This window comes from Amphiprion ocellaris, chromosome 17 (assembly GCF_022539595.1).
Source record: "Amphiprion ocellaris isolate individual 3 ecotype Okinawa chromosome 17, ASM2253959v1, whole genome shotgun sequence".
NCBI classification, from domain to species: Eukaryota; Metazoa; Chordata; class Actinopteri; family Pomacentridae; genus Amphiprion; species Amphiprion ocellaris.
Genome location: NC_072782.1, coordinates 23,881,727 through 23,906,702, shown reverse-complemented (window position 1 = coordinate 23,906,702; position 24,976 = coordinate 23,881,727). Strand labels below are relative to the sequence as shown.

At 39.9% G+C, this 24,976-nt stretch overlaps 1 protein-coding gene across 3 annotated transcripts; it reads left to right on the top strand.

Annotated features, from left to right (window-relative positions):
• The first annotated feature begins 264 nt into the window (after positions 1 to 264).
• Positions 265 to 24,976, top strand: slc25a25b (solute carrier family 25 member 25b). Of its 3 annotated transcripts, none has more exons than XM_035954680.2 (11): positions 265 to 1,157; positions 12,190 to 12,316; positions 12,956 to 13,043; positions 16,487 to 16,522; positions 16,834 to 16,945; positions 17,416 to 17,574; positions 17,703 to 17,855; positions 17,950 to 18,057; positions 18,478 to 18,645; positions 18,743 to 18,893; positions 19,903 to 24,976. In XM_035954680.2, exons 1-11 carry the CDS (start codon positions 804 to 806, stop codon positions 20,085 to 20,087), a joined length of 1,641 nt encoding a protein of 546 aa, XP_035810573.2. In that variant the 5' UTR covers positions 265 to 803; the 3' UTR covers positions 20,088 to 24,976. The 3 variants fall into 3 exon arrangements, with proteins under 3 accessions (XP_035810573.2, XP_023140126.2, XP_035810574.2); XM_035954681.2 differs by lacking the exon at positions 265 to 1,157 and adding an exon at positions 6,337 to 6,967; XM_023284358.3 differs by lacking the exon at positions 16,487 to 16,522.

Here is a 24,976-nt window from a genome sequence, read left to right as displayed (position 1 = left end):
AATACTATGTGCAACTGCATATGTCAAACGACAGATGGCACCAGTGTGTTGTGCAATTTACGTGTTTAAGTGAATGCCTCATTCCTTATTCGCATATTTTTATTCTTTTTTTTAGGCGTTCTGCATTCCCAGATTTTATCTAGATTTTCTGAATTCAAGTCCTGCACAGATTATTCCCTGAGAAGGAAAGGCAGACAGTTTACAGCGGGGTTAGGTGTCTCTCGGGCGTCTTTGATGAGGTTACGCTGGAATCTCGCGTTATACGGCGAGACTTGTGGCCACCCGGCGTCTCTGAGCCACATAGCTGTATCTTTTCAATAGACTGCAAGTTAACGGCACAAAAACATCGGGAAAACGACCTATCCCAAAACAGTCAGTAGAACAACAGCCTTGTTCTTTCGCTCTCTGCAGTGCATGAGCTCCGTGTGAACTCTGCAACACGCGATGCTGTGGAGGTATTTTACCAGACGCTCAGGATACTGACCTCATCCCGTCACCGCGTCCCGCCTCACCGGCATCGAACTACGCTGAAAATGCCGGTAAACGGAGCTGACTGAGTCCAGTGGAATTACTGCGAGGACGTTTTGCTGTCAGGTGAACTCTCCGGGTGTTTTAGTGGAGAGAGAGCTGTGTTTGGAGGCTAACTGACCGCTGGGCGCTTTTGCTTTCATAGCCGGCTGAAATGGAGGGACAAGTGACGTGGTAGTGAGCGCCGGTGTTCACCAGCGGCCTGTGGTGCTTCTCTCTCAGCGGTTCACTGGGCGGTCTGGACCGGGGCAGCACGGACAGAGGGCCCGACACTCATGATGCACCAGCACGGCTCTTTGATGGCCCCTTTGCTCGGCGATGTGTTCTGCCAGTGCCGCTCAGCAGAGAGCCATCCAGGGGTCGACCCAGGCGGCGGAGACAGCCGCGCCGATGACCGCTCCTCAGCTTCATCTACACCAGTCAGCCGACAGCCCGCCGCCAGTGACCGGCTGCCGGACCTCGGCCAGTCCGAGCATCCATGTGACATCTGTGGAGGGCCGGAGCAGGAGCACAGGCTGAAAGTGCTGTTCCAGGTCCTGGATGTGAACGGGGATGGAGGCATCTGTGTCAACGACTTGACGATCGGGCTGAAGAAATTAGGAGTTCATCGGACTGAACATGAGCTCAGGGTAAGAGGACACATATCTGCTCTTTCGTATGAGGTGATGTGTTATTTCCCTGTCTTGTGTTGTATTTTCAGTTTCTGTCCTACTTTATGTATAAGTGAACAAATACTGTTTTAAGGAAAGTTAAGGACAGAGGCTGTTGTGTATCATTGAGACTGAAGTCAACGTTATCCCATCTTTCAGCAGTGGGAAGCACATTTATTTACCAAATGTTTGGAATTATCTTTCCTTCATCAGGGTTCAGTGGAAGCAACATAGACTTCATTTTTCTCTGATAGCTTTGTCAAGATTTTCACATGCTTTACAAAGATTCCACATATAACAACTGTAACGTTAAGACTCACAATACCAATAATAAACCAACAAAATAAAACAAACAATATATATATATATATATATATATATATATATATATATATATATATATATATATATGTATATACACACACACACGTATATATATTACACCACCTGTCTGACAACGAGAAAAGACAAATATTTTAGAAATCTGTCAAATACTTGTTTCAAACTAAAACTTGTATTGTTACTTAATAACAACCTGGAACAACTAAATAGTCCTTATTGACATACCAACCAAAAATCTTAATATTTTGTATGACCTCCTTTGGCCCTGGTAACAGCTTGCATTCTTGCAGCCATTGTTTTTATGTACTTTTCCACAGTCTCTTTTGTTATTGAGTTCCTAATAGCTTCTAGATGTTCCCAGAGACTTGCTTTGGAGGAAACTTTTGTGCGATCTATTTTTGAATTCAGTAAATTCTAAATCTGTTCTATAGGATTCAAGTCTGGACTTTAACTAAGCCAGTCCATCAGTTCCAGTATTCCAGATTCCTTTTTCTTGGTCCAGTAGTCTCTGCACAGCTTTGAAGTATGCTTGGGGGTCATTGTTTTCTTGGTGTATGAACCCACGACCAATCAGGTTCAATCCAGAAGGGATTCCATGATGCACCAAGATGTTGTGGTAGACCTTCTTGTTCATGATACCATCCATTTCCACAAATGGAACCCCATACCATAATGGAATCTCCACCATGTTTCACTGTGGGTGCAATGTATTCTGTGGACATAAACATGACGATGCTGACTGAGTACTTCAAATCTTGAGGTGTCTGACATCTGCTTCAGTTAGCTTTCATTTTCAGCTTCTTCCTTGGTGCATGCTGTAAGTAGCAGTCTCTGGAACTGAGTCCAAGGCATACTTGACCACACTGTGAGAACACTTTATGTCTTGCTCTATTTGTCTCAAAGACCATCCAGCATCATAAAGTGCTTTAATTCAGACTTTGTCTTTCTCAGTGAGTTCCCTACACTTCATCATTTTGAACAGGAGTGAGGGATTTCAAAATGAATTCACATTTTATACCCAAATTTGAGCCAGCACACTGGAATTCTCACTTTCTGTGTTTCTCTCCTGTTGCTTGCTCATTTTGCTTTTCACATGTGGGATCTGCATGTCAATTAACTCTGTGTTTTGTAAATAAAGTTTTTAAAAGTGTATTCAATAATCCCTAAATCAGAGTAAATGATCTTCTGTCAGACAGACCTCTTTTGTAAATTAGTCATGAAAATATGAGAACTGTGAGAATCTTTTTTTTGTATCAAGCAACAAAAGTAACATTTTACATTATATGTTTTAATTTATTTGCCTAACTTTGAATATATTGTGCATGCGTACTCACAGGGTAAGTGCTGAAACAATAATTGCACAGCTGTATTAACTAGTTGACATACTTTAGTGACAGATGAAGATATCAAGAAAGGTTGTTCCTCTTGTTTAAATTGTGGGCTAGGACTGAAGATCACACTACTTACTGCCTCATAATGTCACTAAAAAGTTATTTAACCAGACGAATACACATTTCAATTGAATTTTGCCTGTTTTTTTGTAAAGACGACAGTGTGTTTAAGGCAGCGAACATTTTTAGAGTGTAGGTCCCTATTTTGTGTGACATTTAAATGATTGAAACCGTTTCAATACCTGGGACAAGCCAACTAATGGTGTTGTATTGCGTCTGTTTAAGCTATGGAAATTTAAACATGTTTAGTAGTAGATACTTTGCAAAAACAGTATTTAAAGAAATTCTTCCATGACCTCATTTGACTGTCTGGATTAGAAGCAGATCAAGATTTTGAAAATCTGTTTCTCTAGAAAAACAGTCACTCACATATTGAATAGTGATACTCTCCACATGCCATCTGAGATGAAGTTATAAGATTTACCCCCCAGCAACTGACTGAGAATGAGATTTTAGTCTATCTCAAAATAATTTTCTCTGCCATTTGAAAGCTTGAGCTTCTCTTTAATCAGATTTCACACAAGTGATTTTTTCATTATTCTGTACAGGTAATTGGGATAAACATATACACAAGATACACCTGGCCAAATAATACCTCTGCAGTTCTTGTAATGATTGCCTTCAGTAGGGTTAACAAGACAAAGTCAATAACATTTAGTTACTGTTTGACTAACAAATAACAGGGGTGACATTCATTATGTCAGTCTGTGTGTTGCTGCCAGACATTGTGTCAGTATCTCAGAAGAAATGAAGTTGCTTACTGAGTATTACACTCATTGTGTATCCATGGTGAAGAAGCATAAAACACAGAATGAATCCGGCATTAAACAGAAATACTGATAAAACGATGTGGAGAGTTGACCACATTAGTCATATTTAATTTTGTGTATTGTGTATTTTGAAACCTGTTGCTTTGTTGTAGTTAGACGTAACCCAGCATCGGTCAGGTGTAATAGGTTTACATGCTGCCATGCTTCCCCCTGGGTTATTTGATCAACAAAATTTAAGTTTGTTGCACTTGTTATTTGAGTATCAAATGAAATGTTAGCCGAGCTGGACACCACGTGATGTTTTGATACTGGTACTTGAATCTCATGGAAACGTAGAAAATTGTGAATGGTATTTTAGACTCAGAATAGGGCTGCAACCAATAATTGATTATTCATTAAATGAATCACTATCCGTTTTGATATTCGATTCACCTGTTTGGGTAATTGAGGGGAGAGAAGTCAAACTTTTTTCAGGTTATTAAGCGTGAATATTTTCTGGTTTACTTATCATACTATGACAATGAATTAATTATCTTGGGGTTGTAGATATAACACATTTGAAGATGCTGTCTTGGATTTTACGGAGCACTGACTAATTTTTTATTATTTTATTTTTTTTTACTATTTTCTGACGTTTCTTAAACAAACAACTAATCAGTTGTTCAAAAGAATAGCTAACAGATTGATTAACAATGAAAACAAGTGTTTGGTGCGGCTCAAATTCACTGTTGGTATGGTATCCCCAGGTTGTGAAGTAACACAACTGATTGCCTTACCGATAGTTGAATTATAAAGCAATGTAAGTAAGAACTAGTGCTATTGAGACACATTTACATGCTTAAAACACAGCGTGATGTAGGACCTGCACTGACAGCAGGTCTTGTGACTGGCTGTATATCAGTCTTCCTCTCCACGACACAGTTAAGGGTCATGAATGCCTCTCCAAGCAATTCCAGGAATCTAGTGACTTCAAATGTCGTGCCAAATATACACCCTCATGTTAAGGCCTGAGAATCTTGAAATGCTGATGTTAATTATTTTCAAAATATACTAGATCCTCCTCAGATGGCACTGTTTAAATTCTTCAGTCAAAGAAAAGAAATCAGTTCTACACTGTGCACTGTGGAGACTATCAACGTAGCACGACTTGTAGGATCTTGAAAAATTGATTTCACAGGTAATTAATTTAGATTTTGAAATGACACGTCAGTGGATTATAAGGTTTTGGTTAGCAAGAACCAGAACATATTCAGATCACCACACTACAACATGCCATTGTATCACATGTCATACAAATGCACTGAAGAACCCATATTATGTTTTTCTTTAGTGTGTTATATAGCTTTTTGTGCATGTAAAAAGTCTGCAAAGTAACAAAGTGCTTGTGCAGATTCTCAGTCATCCAGGTGATAGTAATCTGAGGGGTTTCAGTAAAAGGCAACAGTACTTCTCTTTTAGGTTCTTGAAGATGTTTTACCTCCCATGTAAGAGGGTTCTTTAGTTGTAGGCCAAAGTCCACACCTAAAGAGATTTTTGTCATCCTCAGACGTCAATACCTGCCTGAAATCCCTCACAGGAAGTCCATAGAAAGCCTCATCAAAATTATAGCTGATAAATGGCATTTTTCCCAGGGTCAGTGTCTTTATTGACCGATTACTGATAAATTAAAAGTGCTACTTCAGGTTCTTGGACTCCATGGTCTCAGAAATGTCTCTCAAGCAGAGACTGCAAAACCTCAACATGAAATACAAGCCGTTACCACCTTACTATGTGAAATGTTATTAAATGACGTGCTGTAAATTGGTGCAATATAAAAACAATCAAATGAACTGAATTTCTTTCTGTTTGGATAGGTATCGTGAACTGTTTTGATATACTTCAGTAGTGGGCTTGGAGCAGAGAGTCACAGACAAACACATTGTTGGTTTTGATCTTTTCATGTGATGCATTGATGGTGTTAAAAATATTACGTAATGCCACCTATTATCCTTCAATAAGTACAAGTGTTTTTTGCTAAAGTATGAAAATCTCTCATGCTGTTATAAAGAAACATTCTGTCAAGAATCACTTAGTCTGGGATAAATGTCTTTCTTTAAGCAGTGCAGTAAGTAACAGTAAGCAAAGACTGCAGAAAGCAGCAGGAAGCCACCAGGATTTTTAAAGAGATGAAGCTTCTTTGCTGCGTCACACTGTAGTCTTCCCAGCAGGAGGAACCCAGTATGTGTTGAGAATGAAAATGCGACTGAACTCAGCTGATGGGTCGCTGTATTGCCGCTGGATGCTGACGGTGTGCTTGGAATGACTCAGAACAAGTCCAGAAGGACAGTGGGGGAGGGAGGAGGAAGGCATCACTCAGCAGATTTTCTGCTGTGAGGAAGGTGTGACTGAGGGGAAACCCTGCACTTTGCCCAACCCCCTCCTTCTACTCTGGCTGACTATTGAAGGCACCAATTAATTTCCATGCAGCTATCCTGTCCTCTATTGGCTAAAGGGCTTGTTTTATGGATGCGCAGTCAGACCTGCTAGTATGGACTGCAGTGATTGGTCGAGCTGGGCTGCAGTGAGGATGCAGGTTTCTGGACCCTCTCTTTGCTGCGTTGCTCTGGATGCTGATACTGAAGCCGGCAAAGTGGTAGATCCCGTTTGCTGCTGATGCCATTGATTTATCAGACTGAACATCAGGTATTTCCAGCTGTATGTTACCTTTGGCAACTTTGGTTTTATCCTGCTGCAGTAGATGCCTGTGGACCTGCACCTAGATGTCTGTTAGTGTTGTGTTTTAATGAGAAAAACATCTCGCAAGAAGCTGAAGCACTGAGCCGGAGCAGTGAAGTGAAGTCCTCTCTGCAGTCCCACATTGTCTTCAGTGGACCTTCGAACACTTATTCTACTAGTTTGACTCTCTTCATACAGCAAGACTGGCACAGTTAAGTGTTCCTGTTGTGTATGAGCGGGGAGCAGTAACCCAGACACAGTAAGAGCCGGTTTGACGATGCTGCAGGACATGCTGAGTTTCCTGTGCCAGAGACTTTTTGGCAGGACACAGTGTAAGCCTGCTGAAACTCAGCTGCCAGGGGAGAAACAGACTGGGGCCACTGGAGACCAGGCTGGTCTCAATGGAGAGACTGTACACTCCTCTGACAATAAAGAAACCAGCATGAGTGATGCGACTCCAAAAAAGACCACAGTATTAATTATGGTAGCACCACCTGCAAATCTTCAACAGGTAGGATGAAGCAGATAGAGAAAGAGAACTTATTCTGCATAACCTGTGGGGACAACAGGTGGGCAGAAGTTGGCCTGCTCTCAACTACATCTAACAAGATAATTACTAATCAACTTTCTAATGAGTTATATGCATGTCTAATATGTCTAATCAGCAGGTAGCTTTAGGTGCTGAACATCTTTCTGATATCTTTACTCTAGAAATGGACCTCAGTTTAAGCAAACTAACCCAAACCCAAACCCTAGCCAAGTAGTATGGCTGTTAGAGTCTGGAAGTTGACAAAATGATTGGGAAGTGAGTGTGTTTGTGTATGTGGCTGACAGACAAAACTAATGTGCGTTTTAAATGGCAAAATATTTCATGTTTCATTGATAGAAGAGAAAAGACTTCAACGGAGGAAAAATTTCCCACAGAATGAGAGCTGAAGTGTTTCCAGTCCTCAGAGTCCTTTTCTCAAAATGATGGATTGCTATGAAATTGCTGGTTTAGTCATTTGTGTTCCTGTCATGATCACCAGTTATACTGTTGATCATCACCTGCCTTTAGTGCTTAATGTTGGTTGAATGAGCTTCATGCTCTTTTCCCAATCACGCTGTGGCTCCTCATTCAGATATGTCCACTTAGCAGCTTTTACAGTCAGCGCCAACTCATAGATATTTGGCAACTGCACAGCTCCAGTGGAGCTGCTGAAATCGATGTGATTTGCTTCAGGGTACCTCAGTTATGAAGGTATTCTTTCCCTTGATCAAAAGAGGGACATGCGCTGCTCTGTCAACTTTTATTTATTCAGTTCACTGCTGATCTTTACTTCTTTTTAGACCTCTGTGATGAAATTATGGTCATATGTACCATCATGTCATTGATAACAATAAGAAAATTGTTCAAATTTTCACTTAAATGCATTAGATGCAAATCGGCATGAAAACCCGTAATGAACAAAACAAGTTCTGATGCATGAGCAAGTTTTCTTTCTCGCTGCATCATAAAAGCAGGTCTTGATGAATCTTGCTATAAATAGTAAATGCATGTATTTTTATCTGAGTTTTGCGAGCATGGCAGCCAAGTCAGTACTGTGTTTAGTATGTTAGTACCTAAGGTCTGAATTTTTGTTTTTTTATGTATGAGATTTTATTCATTTGAGCCTGAATGAGTGATACTCTGCAAGATCAGCAAGTTCTTTGCCAAATATGATCTCTGGTGGATGTGTTTCATCAGATGTCACTGCATTGCCATACACTTTGGCCTACCTACAATCCACCTGTTGGAGTAGCAGACAGCTACTTCCATTAGCTTCCATCTGCTAGCCCTGCCTGCTAGACCCCACCTATTAGCCATACCTGCCAGCCCTCAACCATCGGCCTTGTTGGCTAGCATCTACCATCGGCCTTGCCTGCTAGCCTTCAACCATCAGCCTTTCTCTGATAGCCTCCAGCCATCAGCTTTGCCTGCTAACTTCTAGTTACTGGACCTGACTGCTAGCCTTCAGCTATCAGCCCTGCCTGCTAACATCATCAAAAGTGGTAAAACAGTGGAACATCTCCTTTCACCATGTCACAAATCATTGTATTGTGTTTTATACTTTTGTGTGGTTCTTCTGGTATCCCAAATGGGTCTGGTAATCCGCCTTCACGAGCTATGCTACTTCAAAATGCACAACCATGACAATTTAACGTTTCATCATGGTGACAGCTACAAAATTTCCTTAACTTCATCTCAACTGAGGGGTTGTGTGACTTTGGGCAAAACAAAATGGCTGCTACAATTGTATAGTGCATTCATTCTTATTGTTTCCTTATTTTGAGAGATCATTTCACTATTACTGCAACCTCCCCTTTGGTGAGCACACATTTTTCCAGACTGAAGGCTGACTCAAAAACTGGTATCACAAAGTGCACATTTCTAGTTGTATTATTGTTATTGCTCTTAGGAAATATTGAGACTAATCCAGGCACTGACACGCCTGCACAATATTTTACACCTGCAGAAAAAGCTAGCTCTGGTGTAGGAATTATTCATATCAATGTTTGGAGTTTAGTCTCTAAACTGGATAAGATAAAGATCTGGATAACCTCAACAAAAGCTGAGATTGTAGTCTTATCTGAAACTTGACTTAACCTGTACTTGATAAAGAAATGTACATAAATGCCTAGAATGTCTGTTGTATTGATTGACAAAGAAAAGGTGGTGGAGTGGCCATTCGATGTTAAATTAGTGTTCTCTGTGTCAGTAAGTAAAGAAATTGAACTTTTAACACTTGAATGCGAATAATCCAGAAATCACCATATCATGTTAGTGGGGTGCTATAGGCCTCCATCTGCCCCAGTAACTCACTTTCTACTCTTGTGAAGCTTCTGTCACAACTGAAATACAATGAAATAGTGTTGGTCGATGATTTGAACTGGGACTAGCTCACATCTGTGTCTGACCAATTGAAAGCACAGTGTGAATCTTTGAATTTTATACGATTAATTAATCTGCCTACAAGACTTAATCCCACACGCGTTCAATAATCTACACTGAATGACTTGATTTTAATAAATATTCCCTTTAAATTTGTTGCATCAGATGTTTTCCCAATAATTTGAGTGATCATTGTGTGATTGTAGTAGCACGGGACACAAGGATTCCTAAAAGTAAGCCTCGTTTTGTTGAAAAATGTAATATGGAATTATTTGACATGCAAGTTTTTGAGCATGACTTGTATCTTTTTCATTGGGATAGAATTGCTCTTTTCGATGATGTTGAACTGGCTTTGAAATATTTCCACAAAAGCTTCTTGAGTATAGTGAAGAAACATGCCCCTTTCTGCAAAGTTAGAGTTAAAGAATGGGATAGTCCATGGTTTACAACAGACCTGTCAGATGTAATGCATGAGCGTAATGCTGCTTGGGCCAGGGCACACCAGTCAGGATTAGAAGCAGACTGGCTAAATTTTAGACAGCTGAGAAATAAATTTACCTCTCTCCTTCTAGAAGACCACCAAATCTTTGTCTGCTCACTGTAACTCAGTCAATCTTACCCTAGTATACTTTTTAATGATCTCAGAGTAAGTGACAGAGGAGACATGCTGAATTATTTTAATAATCATTTTATTTCTTCTGGTTTTCTATATAACACTGACAATGCTACTGAAGTATCGTTAGCTCCTGAAATAGCCATTGGCAATACTCAGGTTTTACTTTACTCCCTTTACCACAACAGAGGTCATGAGGGCTCTAAAAGAACTTAACCCTAGAAAACCAGCTGGCTCAGATAACTTGAAGCTGCTCTTCCTAAAGCTAGCAGCTGAAATCATAGCTGGACGACATTTTTAACCTTACTTTGATTTCAAATTAAATCTCTTTGGGCTGGAAATCTGCCCTTGTTATCCCCCTCCTAAAAAGGGGGTGACCCAACAACTATAGACCGATATGTAAACTTCCTGTTCTGGCAAAGGTGCTGGAATCTCTGGTCAGTGAACAGGTAAAAGAATTTCTGGACACCAACTCTATTCTGTTACCATTTCTGTCAGGTTTGTGCAAAAATTACAGTACTGTTACTGCTGCCATGAAGGTCATAAATGATATAACTGAAACTTCCGGCAAGAAGCAATGTTGTTTGTCCCTCTTTATTGACTTGTCAAAGGAATTTGACACTGTTGATCACGTGACTTTAACCAAACGTCTCAAGTGTTTTATGTGAGCATGTTTTAGTGTCGTAATTTTTATCTGTTGTTTATTGTTTTTAATGTGACTGTGCTGCTGCCCTCTTGGTCAGATCTCTCTTGTAAAGGAAACCTCTGATCTCAATTTGACCAACCTGATTAAATAAATGCTAAATAATAATATAGTTTTTGCACTTGAGTATAGGCACTGCTGCCATGAAACAAACAGAAAATATTCAGTGTGCTGTTTTAAGTCTTTATATGACGCTGATTTTCGTCAAAATGGTTTTACACTTGATGATGAAGCAACAAACCTTCTGTATCAAGGAGACATTACCACTGTTGACTTTCCAATCTTTTGCCAAATCAGCACTAATGTCAAATACTGATGGAGTTGAATGTTAACCTGATGCACTGCTGTTCTGGCACCATTATAGGGAGTCAGCTGTAAGTTTTTATCTCACCTTTGAGGGGAAATCAGGAAATCAGTGTGCATGTGGTTGAAGTGGCCACATGGTGCCACATTATCAAAACTGTCCCTCTTTGGAAAAGATTTGCAGACCCCTGCTCAAAGATCATGAAAAAAGAGGTTTAAAAGAGGAGATTCGCTGCTGTGTAAACTATTTAAAGAGGATTTTTGTCCAGAGTCATCCTTCACATCTTCTTCAAGTTATTCTTCAACAACACAATGTCTTTGTACAAACAAGTTATCATGTTCACTGACGCTATTCTGATCAGTTTGATCAGATTGTTAAAATATCAGAAATATTTCTTTATTTTACATGTCAGAAATGTTTGCATTTTGAAATGTTTGTAAATCCTCCAACTGTGAAATTATTTCTAGGTTTAAACGACAGTCGCTATCATAAAGTCCTGATAATAAGGTGTTTGTTAGTAAATCTTTTAGCTGTAGGTCACCCACATCACTAAAGCTGCCACTCTCACCTGTTTATGACAGAAATACTATTTTAGTTTAATTTATTGTGAATGTTTTATTTTATGCTTGTGCTCATGCTAACAGAGAAAATCATTCAGCGAAGTAATGCTCAGATGCATACTGTTGATTTTTTTTCTTTGTCCTATACTCTAACTGAGGGATGTAACAGTGAGCAAGGTGTGTATATTCATGCTTTCAGCTAGCTTTGTTTCCTTAAAGGAATCATTCCAGTTGCCATGGCAGGTTTTAGCAGCAGAAAGTGCCCTGGATTATCTTAATGACTAATAATCTGAAATCTGTGGCTGAATCAACAGTGTACAGATGGTAGGAGATGGTGGAACCTCCACCATTTTTGTACCTGTTGGATGTGCTCTTCCCTCTCCTACGCACCTGCCTCTTGAAATAGCTGTGTGAAGTGTTCCTTGTAATTTATGCAGTAACCATGCAGAATTAGTTCAAGTTGATATCCTTTACAGATAGTGTTGCATTCTGTACAGCTAATGCACCATGCTTACTTAAACGAGTTGACATTGCTTAAATACAAAAATGAGCCACCAGCTTTATGAGTCTCTTCCTCATGTGTTTTTATCTCAGTGCACACAGGTCTGTCAAAAGTCTGTCCTGTCTTTTCTTGTTTTGCAGAAAATAGTGAAAGCAGGAGACAAAGACCTGGACGGACAGTTAGACTTTGAAGAGTTTGTTCATTACCTAAGAGACCACGAGAAAAAACTGCGGCTGGTCTTCAAGAGTCTGGACAAGAAGAATGATGGTAAGGAATCTTGTTACCACTTATGCTACAAAATAAAGAGATGAAGCAGAACTACAGTAAATGTACTTCCATACTTGCCGGGATCTACATAATTGTCAAGTGTTGCCAAGCTGTGCGCTGCAACCAAGAAGCAGTAATAACAGATGAAGACAAAAAAATTGATATGACTTTCTTGATTAACAAACTCATTTTGTAAAGATGGTATATATTCTCATACATGCATTTATTTTCGGACATCATGGTTTGTTTTTCCCCTAAAATCCCAGCAAAACCAGTATGTTGTCATGGCTACACATCAGTCTTGTTTTAAAATGATGGTAGATTCTGGTGAATATCTTTCATTATCCTCCCCACAAAAATCATATAGACTGGAGGCAACGTCAGACTGAAGATGGACACAAGTGTAGCCAGTTGACAAATGTGTCTGATGTCAAGAAACCTTTACACAGTTCAGGAATTGTGTGTAGGAGAGAGCATTTTCAGTTTGAAATGAGATTTTTTTTCAGACCGGACATGTTCCTTCAGTGATGTGCAAGATATGATAGAATTGTGATTTGTAAACTGACCTGTATGTATAAAATCTGTGGCATGAACTCATGTTTTTATTTGATAAATAACCGGTTAATTCTTGTGGTACAGGCCAAATCGACTCACAAGAAATCATGCAGTCTCTTTGTGACCTGGGAGTGAACATCTCGGAGGAACAGGCTGAGAAGATTCTCAGAAGGTGAGAGTAATGCTGTGATCTATATTCCACCTAATGGATTGTAAGCTGCCACTTGTGAGTGCGAGTAAAACAAAAAACCCATACAAACTACAAGAAATAGCAAAGTGACAGTTGGACCGATATTTGTTGTATACAGTGATGAAGTTAAGTCCTAAGTTTTGAAATCTTGTCAGACATGCACTTTTTTTAATGTAAATATATAGACGTCTCCTGTCTGAATAAGCACTTCAACCACCAATACATCCACAGTAACCAGCAGTTTCTCTCATTATATTTTGAATTTCCTTCTGTGTCGACACAGACATGTGACACAGATGAGGCCTTTACCTCAATGCCTTCTCATTCTATACTTGTGACTTGTTGAACATTATAAAAGCAGACACTTACTGTAGTGGTGGACTGACTGTGAGAAGTGAGGTGTGTTCCTTTATCACTGGTGCTGTAATTGGTGATGCAGGGAACACTGCTTTCCTTTTCATGCCATTATTTTCCAGCTCTTTGCAATCCTTCAGCACAGTCACCACTACATCTCACACACCGACCACAGGCCTGTACTACGAAGCCAGTTCAACATGTCTGTCTTTTTGTTATATGGCTGCACTAAGTCTAACACCTGCAGTCCAGGCTAAGCCGTCGCAAAAGGTGGTCATCAACTTAAACCAGCCCAGGATTTCTGAACCTCATAAAATTAAAAATATAATAAAGGTTAAAAGGAACACAGTCGCTGAAAGGAAAGTAGGCAAAAAGCTGCAGACTGCGAATGCGCAAGTTAAAGTAGTGGTATAGGTATAAAACTATCAGTTTAGCCTTATACATTTGGCTGCAGCTGTTGTGGTATTGCCAGTAACATCTTCGGAGCAAATGGAAATAAGATAGAAAGGCTTGTTGGGAAAAAAAGGGATTTACTACTTGCTTAAAAATGTCTTGTTGAAAAAAATATATAGCAAGCAAGGAAAACTGGTCCCCTCTACTAAAAAACGATATCTCTCATATCTACTGTATGCTCTTCAGCGAAAGAAAGGGGTTTAAATGGAGCTGTTTCCCAGGATGCCATTTTCCTGGACAGTTAATTGGTTGACTGGTGCTGCTTTTATACACCATGATCTGTTACCCTTAACTTCACTTGCTCCAGAGCAGAATAGGTGTGCAGCATAAGTTACTATGATGATGTATCTTATTACTCCATCATGGAACATGGCGGAGTTATGTGACGATTGGCGTACATTTGTCCTTCCGTCTCTTGGTTTGTCTGTGCGCAACATTACTCAAAAATGGATTAATGGATTTAGATGAAATTTTCAGGGAAGGTCAGAAATGACACAAGGACCAAGTGATTAGATTTTGGCAGTGATGCGGCTTATAGTCTGGATCCACAGATTTGTTAAAGATTTCTGTATCATTGCGAAATAGCAGCACAGCGTCACTGTAACTATGACAAGTGAACACTACATCAGCTGCATGATGATGATCACATGATTGCGATCCTCCTACAAATCCACCACTGCGGACTTATCAGGACTTATCCGTTGGAAATTATACAATGACGGAGCAGCCTAGGCGGAGTACTGCGCTCTCTGAGTGCTTTTTTTTGTTTGGCACTAAACTACCATGGTCACCCTGAAAACCCAGAGTTAAACCTTAAGTTACTTCTAGTGACCTCAAACCCTGCTTTATAGTACATGTCTCAGCTGACAAATACCAAGTATTGTGATGCTTTTACTAAATGTTCTGTCATATGTAAGTGAAATAGAGGAAACATTTACATAGTGGTCACTTACGGCTGAATGACGAAACGCACTTTAACGGCTCAGTTGTGCACTACATGTCTGTTCAGTCATGCAGCCATGTTTGCTCTGTGAAAACTTTTCACAGTGAGATTCCCCTGCCTAACTTTAGTCACTGTCATTCCAGCTTACCTTCTAAAACAAATCTCATGTTTTCTTCATCTGTGATGAACAAGAGTGATCAGATATAAAGTCCTGGTGTGCTGCAGTGTCTCTACTAGGTTGCCGACTACCCTGTCATCCTGGACAGAAGCCCAGGAGGATGTACCAGCATTTGGTACAACATGATTTAGATTATTGGATTCATAGTCAACATCACTGTAGCTAAGAGTGGTGGAGCCTTAGTCAGACTGCCGCCCTTCTTTTTGTTCTTAGATAATATTGAAACAAGACTCATTTTGTAAATAAATATCACCATGTTGTTGCTCTAAAAACCATAGTGCAGTGATTCAACAGACTGATGCAAATCATCACACTTCAGATGACAGTCTTTATCGAAATATATGTGAAAATCCACAAATTTGCCCTATCATTGGGATGTCTTTTGGTAAGAGGCCAATCAGTCAGTTGGCCATTAACTGCCATTTTGAGATAATTGACATCAGCCAATAAATTTATTACATAGGCCACCAATTTTTTCACAAGAGTCCACAGAGGAGGCAGTTTCACCTGTGTAGCAGTTAGTGGTCGACTGAAATGAGATTTGCAATGGCCGATTATTTAGAGAGCTGGGTAGTTGATCACTGATACGTAATACCGATATCATGCTGTTGTTGGCTTTTCGCAGCTACAGTGCATAAAAGTTTTTACACATATCAACAAAACCCCAGTCATGGTACTACCCAACCACTAATGTCTATGTCTTGTCACCACAGTACACATTCTGCGGGACAATATGTCTCTGTAACTCTGTCACTCAGTAACTCTGCAGACACATTCTGGTGAACATGATAACTATGAACGCTGCACAGTAGAGGCTTGCATGATGCATGTGCTTCTTAGATTGTCATGAGTTAGATTTTGATTTTGACTAACACCCCTGACTTTGGCACGGGAGATTGGTGGTTCAAATCCCGGTGCAGTTGTCCAGTGAGGACCCTTAGGCAAGGTCCTTAGTGCTGCCTACCTACCTACCTCATGTTGTATCTACTCTCAGATGTATGTGGGTTTGGATAAAAGCATCTGCTAAATGAAACTGTAGATTGTCATGTGTCTTGCTTCACAGATGTGCTCTTGATATTGTACAGAGGAGGAGAGTGGTGACTCAGTGGTTAAGGCTTTTGAGCAAGACCCTTATCCCTGAAGTACACAAATTCTTCTATGTATGGAAGAATCTGTACAATCTGTTGCACTGTGAACAGACTTGTTCATTAGTCATGGACATCATGGTGACACTTGAGTCCAATCCAAGTGTATCTTATTATCTCAGTTACTGCCATACAGGGGTGTTTGGGGTTGATTTAAGGATATTTTAGTTAGATTGACAGATGTGTCAGCCTGTCACAGAGTGTAGTGTTTACTGCTGCTTGTCACTCCTCAGCTCCATCCAGACATCCATTTCACAATTTTCTTGCTCATTTTGTTGTGTCCCTGTTTGTTGTTGTTTTCTCTAACCTTCTGTCTGCCTCTCTGTGTCTTCCTTTCTCTGGCTGGTCTCAGAATAAGGAGGGGTCATATCTGGGCCCCTATCTTGTAGTAAGTAGTAGCTTCTACAGTCTGCTTGCTCAACCAATTTTTCCTCTGGTTTTAAAAGACAATGAACAAATGTCACATTGAAAAAGCCAAGAAACATAGTGATGATATGGTGATTCAGTTGTAGCACAGACAGCTCAAGGAAAGTGTCCTGCTTCAACAGACTCCACCTAAATCTGTAAAGCAAGCTATTAACACAGATGTTACCAGATGAGATGTAATGGTGCATGTGGACGGACAGCTTTTTCTTTCTATCATCTAAACAATCACATTTCTAACACTCCTTACCTGCTGTGTTCTTTTTACATGCCCAGTATGGATAAAAATGGCACCATGACAATCGATTGGAACGAGTGGCGGGATTACCATCTGCTGCATCCAGCAGGCAACATTCCAGAGATCATCCTCTACTGGAAACACTCCACAGTATGGATCCTTCTTCTCTGCTCAGCACCAACATAGCATAGGCTCAAAACTCATTTTTCTGCTTTATATTTGTTGTAGCCAGTATGTAGTTTGAATGGCCAACAGTTTACCATATACCACGATATTCAATTGTTCAACATGTAAGCTAGAAACGCCAAAACTGTGACAATTTTTGCTTTTCTGGTCTCTTATCTAAAGCTTGTCATAATTCCGAAAAGGACATTTAAGTACTTTGCACTTTGCAGCAGTCTGTGGTAGTAATAAATGCTGGTAAATATGTAGCAAGTACTACTATTAATTGTAATAATGAATAAACTGATAAGGCCAGTGGTGAGACCGGTTACATAAGAGGAGCAGAGCTTGTATTCTACTGCTGCATTCATCCTGTAATATTAATCATTTTGTGTTGAGTAGTGCATCTTTATGATGGTTTTCTGTCACCAGATTGAAAGTCTATGCTACCTCCACAGATCTTTGATGTTGGGGAGAGTATGATTGTGCCTGATGAATTCACAGCAGAGGAAAAGAAAACTGGAATGTGGTGGCGACACCTAGTGGCCGGAGGAGGAGCTGGCGCAGTTTCTCGAACCTGCACAGCACCACTGGACAGACTCAAAGTGCTAATGCAGGTGAACACAACACACATTTGTTGGACTCAGATGACGGTCGAACAGCTGACATTTTTATTTTAGATAACTGAATAAAGGGAGGTGAATTCTCTAGAAACATGCTGACTGTTGGCTCTTGGCTTGCTCAGGTTCACGCCTCCAAGAGCAACAGCATGCGTATTGCTGGTGGCTTTTCCCAGATGATCCGAGAGGGTGGTGTGAGGTCACTGTGGCGAGGCAACGGCATTAATGTGATCAAAATTGCCCCCGAGTCTGCTATTAAGTTCATGGCCTACGAGCAGGTACACACAAACACAGTTTGACAGTGACTATAACAAGATCTGTTTCTGTCAGTTTGTTTTATTGCTCAACAAAAGTGGATGTCCTGTCTGTCAGATTAAACGACTGATTGGAAGTAACCAGGAGACGCTGGGCATCACAGAGAGGCTGGTGGCTGGCTCTTCAGCAGGAGCAATCGCTCAGAGCAGCATCTATCCCATGGAGGTGAGAGACGAAAGAACACGGAAAGAATGAAAACCTAAACGATAATTTTAAGTGCTCATATATTGTGTTCAGTCTGCAGAAACATATGACTCATTATATATATATATATATATATATATATATATATATATATATATATATATATATATATATATATATATATATATATATATATGCAGAAATAACCCACTAAACACTTTAAATCTTGTGAACCTCGAACCTATCTTGTGAAACTACTGACCTTTACACTCACAGACCTACAGCTATTCGCAGATTGTGAGCTGATCATTTATGTAAATAAGTCTTATAACCGCACATCTGTGTTACTGTCTATTAGTTTAGTAACTAGTTCAATGGAGGTTTGTTCTGTTTGTCAGAATGTCTAAAGTAACATCCTAAAGTAACATCCTGTTCTCCCAGGTCCTGAAGACACGCTTAGCTCTGAGGAAGACAGGTCAGTACTCCGGCATCTTGGATTGTGCCAAACATATCTTCCAGAAGGAAGGAGTGACTGCTTTCTATAAGGGCTACATTCCCAACATGCTGGGCATCATCCCCTACGCTGGCATCGACCTGGCTGTCTATGAGGTTTGTGGGTCTCGTATAGAGATAGCTCATCTCTTATGGTTTTTTGTTAGTTTTTTTAGTTCTTTCTGACATTCTTTTCTGTCTTCTCCTCCGTCAGACACTGAAGAATTCCTGGCTGCAGCGCTTTGCCACAGACAGTGCTGATCCAGGAGTGTTTGTGCTCCTGGCTTGTGGCACCACTTCCAGCACATGTGGTCAGCTGGCCAGCTACCCACTGGCCCTCGTCAGGACTCGAATGCAGGCACAAGGTCAGCAACTGCAGAGATCTACCACACTATGTAGCGACTATCTGTTAGGAGGATATGAAGAAACGATTCTGCTTTTCAGGAACATTCCAACTGATTGATTACCCATTATTCACCCATTAGAATAACCAGACATTACACAGCAAGTTTTTATTAATCTTATCTCTTAAGTATCTCTTATTTTCTTGCATGACCATGTGGCTCGTTCTCAGGATACGTCCAACCTAACCACACAAACTTACACACATTTGGCACTTTTCCACTAGCACCTACTCAGCTCGACTCGGCTCTACTTGGTTTGTGAGGTTTTCCATTAGGACGTACTACACGATACCAGGTACTATTTTAGTACCTACTCGGCCGGGGTTCCAAGCAAACTGAGTAGAGCCGATAATGTGACGTCTACAGAGTGCAGGCCACTGATTGGACAGGGAGTGACGACACACCAGAGTGACTCCTTCACGAAAACCAAACCCGCCATTTTTTTTTTTAAAAACTGGCAACAGCGACGGTGCGCATTACTCTTCATGGAACTTGACTCTCTTCTTTTACTTTGAATCTGACAAAAAGCCATAGACCAAGCAGCAGGTATACCATCGTCTCAATGTCCTCCATTGTTGTGTTGCGTTTGTGTCACACACAAATGACGTTAAGGGACTTCCGGGCCACCGTGCTATGACGACTCCACCCATGACGAGGTGGTACTCAATTGTAAGGGAAAACGACCTAAACCGAGTCGAGTTGAGCCGAGTAGGTGCTAGTGGAAAAGCGCCTATTGTCATTTACTTTACTCTTATCAGTGGGTGTAGGCCACAGCCAGTCAAATAAGTCATCATGTTATGCTCAGCTCTTTGATTTGATTCATGCAAATTCTCCCCTCCTTTCTTAATTACAGACAAAGGGAGATGACAGGAACTGATACGTGCTTGGTGTGTAATGTTTGTGAACTTGTCAGCAGTCGAAAGTGTGTTTGGTGTGGTGTAGTGACCATGTGTCCCCTCTGTTTCCTCAGCTACCCTGGAAGGAGGCCCTCAGATGAGCATGTCGGGCCTATTCAGACATATCATAAGGACTGAGGGGCCCACGGGGCTCTACCGAGGACTGGCACCCAACTTCATGAAGGTCATTCCGTCTGTCAGCATCAGCTATGTAGTCTATGAGTACCTCAAGATCACGCTGGGGGTCCAGTCAAAGTGAGGGGAAAGGCAGACAGAAGATATCAAAAGGCCAAAGGTTGTTTTTTGTTTTTGTTTTTTTTGCTTCTTCTTTGACGATCGACTATGTGTTGCTGTAAGACACAGGCAGCTGAAATTCTGCACATTTCAATCAAATGATCAGACTGCATGGAATGAAGGATAAAGCTGAGATGAAGAAAAAAACCTGGAAGAAGGAAAGATTGACTGAAGTATCTATTGGTTGTTTTTTTGTCATTTACTTTAGTCATCCAGCAGTGCTTTTAACACCTGTGAGTCTTAGTTTCAAAAGACAAAAGTTTACAGTGAATGAATGATGCCCTAGTAGTGTGTGCTTGCTGGTGATAATGTTACGTCTGGAGCAGCTCTGCTTGTCTGTGTAAAGGAAAAATACTTGTCTTGAAGGGCTTTGCTAAGGCATATTACTTCCCATCTGGAAGACTTGCTACTGGCATCCAAAGTACACTGGCTCTACACAAAACCCATGAGGATATGACTTCCTCAGGTTTTGTGCAAGTAATATGCATCTTTATGTAGATTTAGATGTGATCCACAGCTGTGCTCTGTGTAACAAGGTCAGCCCTGACCAGTAGCAGACCAAATGAAATCATGAAATTCATGCAAATACATTCAGCTTGTAGATGAAGAACCACCTTAGTGCCGTCATTTATCCTTACTTCTGTTACCTTGCATGAAGGTTCTGGCAGAACTCTTCAAGTCCCAGCATGCAGTGCATAGTCCTCCTACAGACGAGCACATAATATGCCATGCACATAGAAACTATTCAATTATCAAGCATAATTTTATCTGACACATTGAGAAAATGGAACTAAATTGTTTGCAAATATTTACTTTTTTTTTTTTTTTTTTTTAATTTTGCTTCGTTGTCCCCAGAGGATCTTTACCATTACCAAAGCTCTCATAAGGCCTAAATGTAAATTTTTCAGAAGCATTTGGTCCTGAAAGAGCTCAAACGCATCAATACTTCCAAAACAGTTTGACTCACCTCTGTAATGCTGCTACTTCTGTGCTACTTCTGAGGACCTGAAAGTAGCACAGCTGTCATGTTGTTTTTAGTTCCATTCAGCACTTTAGTCTTTTAGGGTGTCAGGAGCATTGCGGCTAACTAGGCAGTTTTTAAGAGCGAGAGAAAAGATGTTAATTTAGGTTTAACTGTGCTTCTTTTTAAAAAAAAAAAAAAATCTATGATTTGAAATGCAAAGCTGCAAGTTTGATGCTGTCTGAGCTGTCATGCAGTCAGACATAGTACACTGTGATAGTCCTTAATGCAGATGTGTAGAATTTGTGGATTGAGTTTTGGCTTAAACACAACTACTAAATAATTTCTCCACCTTCAACATTTTAAGCAAGATGATGTAACTTTTACTGGACAACAGGCACAAGATTCACAAGTGGGTTACAGTAACCGTCCGTGAACTCATGTAGCTGCGTAGTGTTACATCTCACTGGCTATGCTGACTTTGAAATGCTGGTGTAGCAGAGCTTACAGCACAACTGCTCTCATTAACCTCAATGTGGGTTCATTTTGTTAGACGTGTACTAAACCTAAAGTAGTGGTTTTGTCAGCGGCGCATCACCTACTATGCTGATTAACATTATAGCCTACATGTCATATGTGATCAGATGTTAAAGGACAGATAAATGTGAACAGCTACATGGTGGATTTGGCTGCAGTAAATCACAGTTTAGGTGATAACAAAAATGCAAGCAAGAAAAGCTACTTTTGCTGTGTATATGTACAGGCAAAATTAGTCACTAATAAAATGGAATATTATTTTATCTTAATCTTAAGCCGATTAATAATGCATACAGGCCTTTACATAACTTCACAAGTAAATTTGACACAGAAAGGCTCCCATTGTGGAAAGGAGACTGCAGGGAAAATAGCAGTGGGTGATCGGCCACAACAGAGCTGGAACAGGATGCTACTGTAAAGACGTCAGTTAGACAGCTTTAAAGAATGTGATGTCACCAAACATAAATAACAACATGTCTCCTATTTAAATCTCCTAATAATATCCGTGAAATGTTTATCTGTGAACTGCTAACATGTAGAGCAACAGCAGCACGTTAATCACTGTGGATCTGACAAGGCCGTTGGTTCGATGTGAAGATAATAGAATAATTGCGCAGAATTATGAGTCAGTCGTTGGGCATTTACCTGTAATGTGAGTGACAGCAACGGGAAGAAGGGCATAAACCACAAAAGAAACACTGATACGTCAGATGAGGTTGTAATAGTGAGAGGTTTATAAGCAGCAGCAGTTAGCCATAGAAGAGATAGATGCTTGTGCAGTGGAGAACTTTGACTACAAACTAGGGGCTGAATGGTCTGTATTTTCGGCCATGGTGTGAAATGGTTACATCACAGAAAATGCGATGTGAAATAGGGCAAACTTTAATTTTCCTTGGCCCATCTACAAAAGAAATCTGATCATTTACTCCAATTTGAGGGTTCTTGGTCACACAGTTTTGTTTTCTTTATTTCTTTAAAAGACATGGAGTTTGTTGACATGCAGACTCCACATAAGCACAGCAAAATGAGCGAGGAACAGGAGACAAACACTAAAAAGGAAAATTCAGTTGGCAAAAAGAAACACAATGTAATCCACAGTCAACGTCCATTTTCAGTCCACATCTTTTTAAAGCCTTTTCAAAGTAATTTTTCGTCACCTATCCTACAGTAACTGAGTGGAGACTAGAGGCTTCTCTGTGTGCAGCATCCTAACTAGCTTCTACTGTAGCCTGCATGTGAGGCGTTGAGGAAACGTGCCTAAATCGTAGTGTCAATCGATAAGCAGATGTACAGCAAGTGAGGAGTTCCGAGAACGGTTTAATTTATATGTAGTTTCTAGGTGACGCTCTGAATTCAGGTGAAGATTGTTTAACATCTTATTTTGGTGCTGGTTTGTATATTAGCAGGAATGTTGTACAACATGGAAGTACAAGCAGCACTCTATTAAAATGTGACAATGCAAAATAAATGAAAATTAGTGATAAATAACAGAGATCTTTATATTGCTCAAAATAATCCTGATTATTGTTTTGGCCATAATCATTCAGCCCTTGTCGGTTGTACTGAATTATTTTGGATGTGTTTGCCAGTGTTACACCATTGAGAAATTACTTTTTTCAGGTTTTGTAAAGCAATTTATATCATAGACAAAGAAAATATCATTTTTTTTCCCAATATCATGCAGCCCTACGTTGACATCAGAAGTGGTTATAATAGTTTTATACCCCTGCAGTTAAGAACTTAAGGATATAATAACTAAAAAGTCTGATTTCTAGTCAGAATAGTGGAAATTTCCAATGAACACCTTTTCTTCAGTATGTAAGAAGGGAACATGTGCTCTGATTTTACTGTCATGTCAACCAGAGAAGGCTCAACCCTTAGGCCCAGTTAATACTGATTTACCCATAACACATTATTAAATGCTTGTTCTTTATGTATTTTTGCATGTGTGTTTAACAGTGTTAATTTGCAATAGTACTGTAGCAGAGAACCTGTGTGAGACTCATCAGATAGTAAATACCTGAAGCAAAACACCTCTAATAGCTGAAGTTGAGACTGGACATTCTGTCCAGATGTATTAGAACTACAGCTTTGGAAATAATTATTAGACCTCTGTGTTTGCTGTCTCTGGCTTTGCGGTTCCTTGGTGGAACATACTGTGTTTTGTTCTGGTAAGGAAAGGAAACTGAGCCAGTCACCAATGGCACTCTTGCTGTATCCCTCTTCATCATTTGTCAGCATTGTTGTGATAATTTAGTTTGGTTTACCTGTTGACTTACAGCTTACACAGAAAATAATGGTGATTTTAAAACTTGTTTTTGGCCATCTAGTGTGAATTCTGAGTTTTTTAAATATTTCAATACATCATATTTTTATATATAATTTATTTTAAGTATTAAATGATACTTTTTTCAGGTCTTTTAGAAGATGCTATGATTATTTTCCCTCTATGATCAACTTCAAACACAAGGATCTGTGTTATAGGCCTGTTGTGTAGACTTTGTAAAGAAAACAATATGTGGTCTAATAATTGTTTCTAAAGCTGTACATTTACTGCTCTAAATATAAATGTGTCCAGAGACACCACATGGAGTTACTCTCTTCATCACACTGATGTTTTCTGCTTTGATACAGTGTCTTTGCTGTAGTATAGAGTTTCCATATTTCAGAAGTTAGTCCTGTCAGCCAACGACTGTACAGAAGCTTCACCTCTGTTCTTCCTTTTTTTTTTCTCTGTAATGAATCATTTGCCGCCTTTAAAACAGTTAACTGTCCTGTTAGATTCATATGAGCTGTCACAATAGCTGCTGATTGTATTACAGGTTAAATGTTTTTAGATGTCAGCACATTTTGTTCGTAGCTTTTGTTTGAAAACACTCCTTAAAGACGTGATGTCCAAGCCGAAGCAGCGCTGCAGCAGACTGATGATGCCTGTGTCTAATGATCACAAATCCCATGAGTGCCTTTGTGTGCCGACTCTCTCTTTACATAAATGAGGTGGAGTCTGATGGACACTGAATGCACTTTAAGGCACTCTGCTTGAATCCTTTTTAATTATTTATTACCGTGTTTATTTATTTATTTATTTCATCAGAAAAGGATGAATGATTGAATTTGTGATCTTTGGTTGTGCTGAATAATTTCATATTCATTGGTGTCAGAGTACGCTGTGTTATTGCTGACACTGAGGCTTGTGGTTTGTCTTCAAATAATAAAAGTGACTTTGACATGGTTTCAAACTGAAAGCCTCGCAGATATGAAACCCCAAAGTGTTCAAAATGTAACAAATATTATAAAATTCATGATAAACTATAAAATGTCTAAAATATACAATAAAATCCATTGATTCATTTTAA

What these genes read in the sequence shown, in the direction of transcription:
- slc25a25b (XM_035954680.2), top strand. Translation starts at nt 804, where the DNA reads ATGATGCACCAGCACGGCTCTTTGATGGCCCCTTTGCTCGGCGATGTG. An exon ending in GGACTGAACATGAGCTCAGG is followed by an intron (nt 1,158 to 12,189) that starts GTAAGAGGACAC and finishes CTTGTTTTGCAG; the next exon opens with AAAATAGTGAAAGCAGGAGA. An exon ending in TCTGGACAAGAAGAATGATG is followed by an intron (nt 12,317 to 12,955) that starts GTAAGGAATCTT and finishes CTTGTGGTACAG; the next exon opens with GCCAAATCGACTCACAAGAA.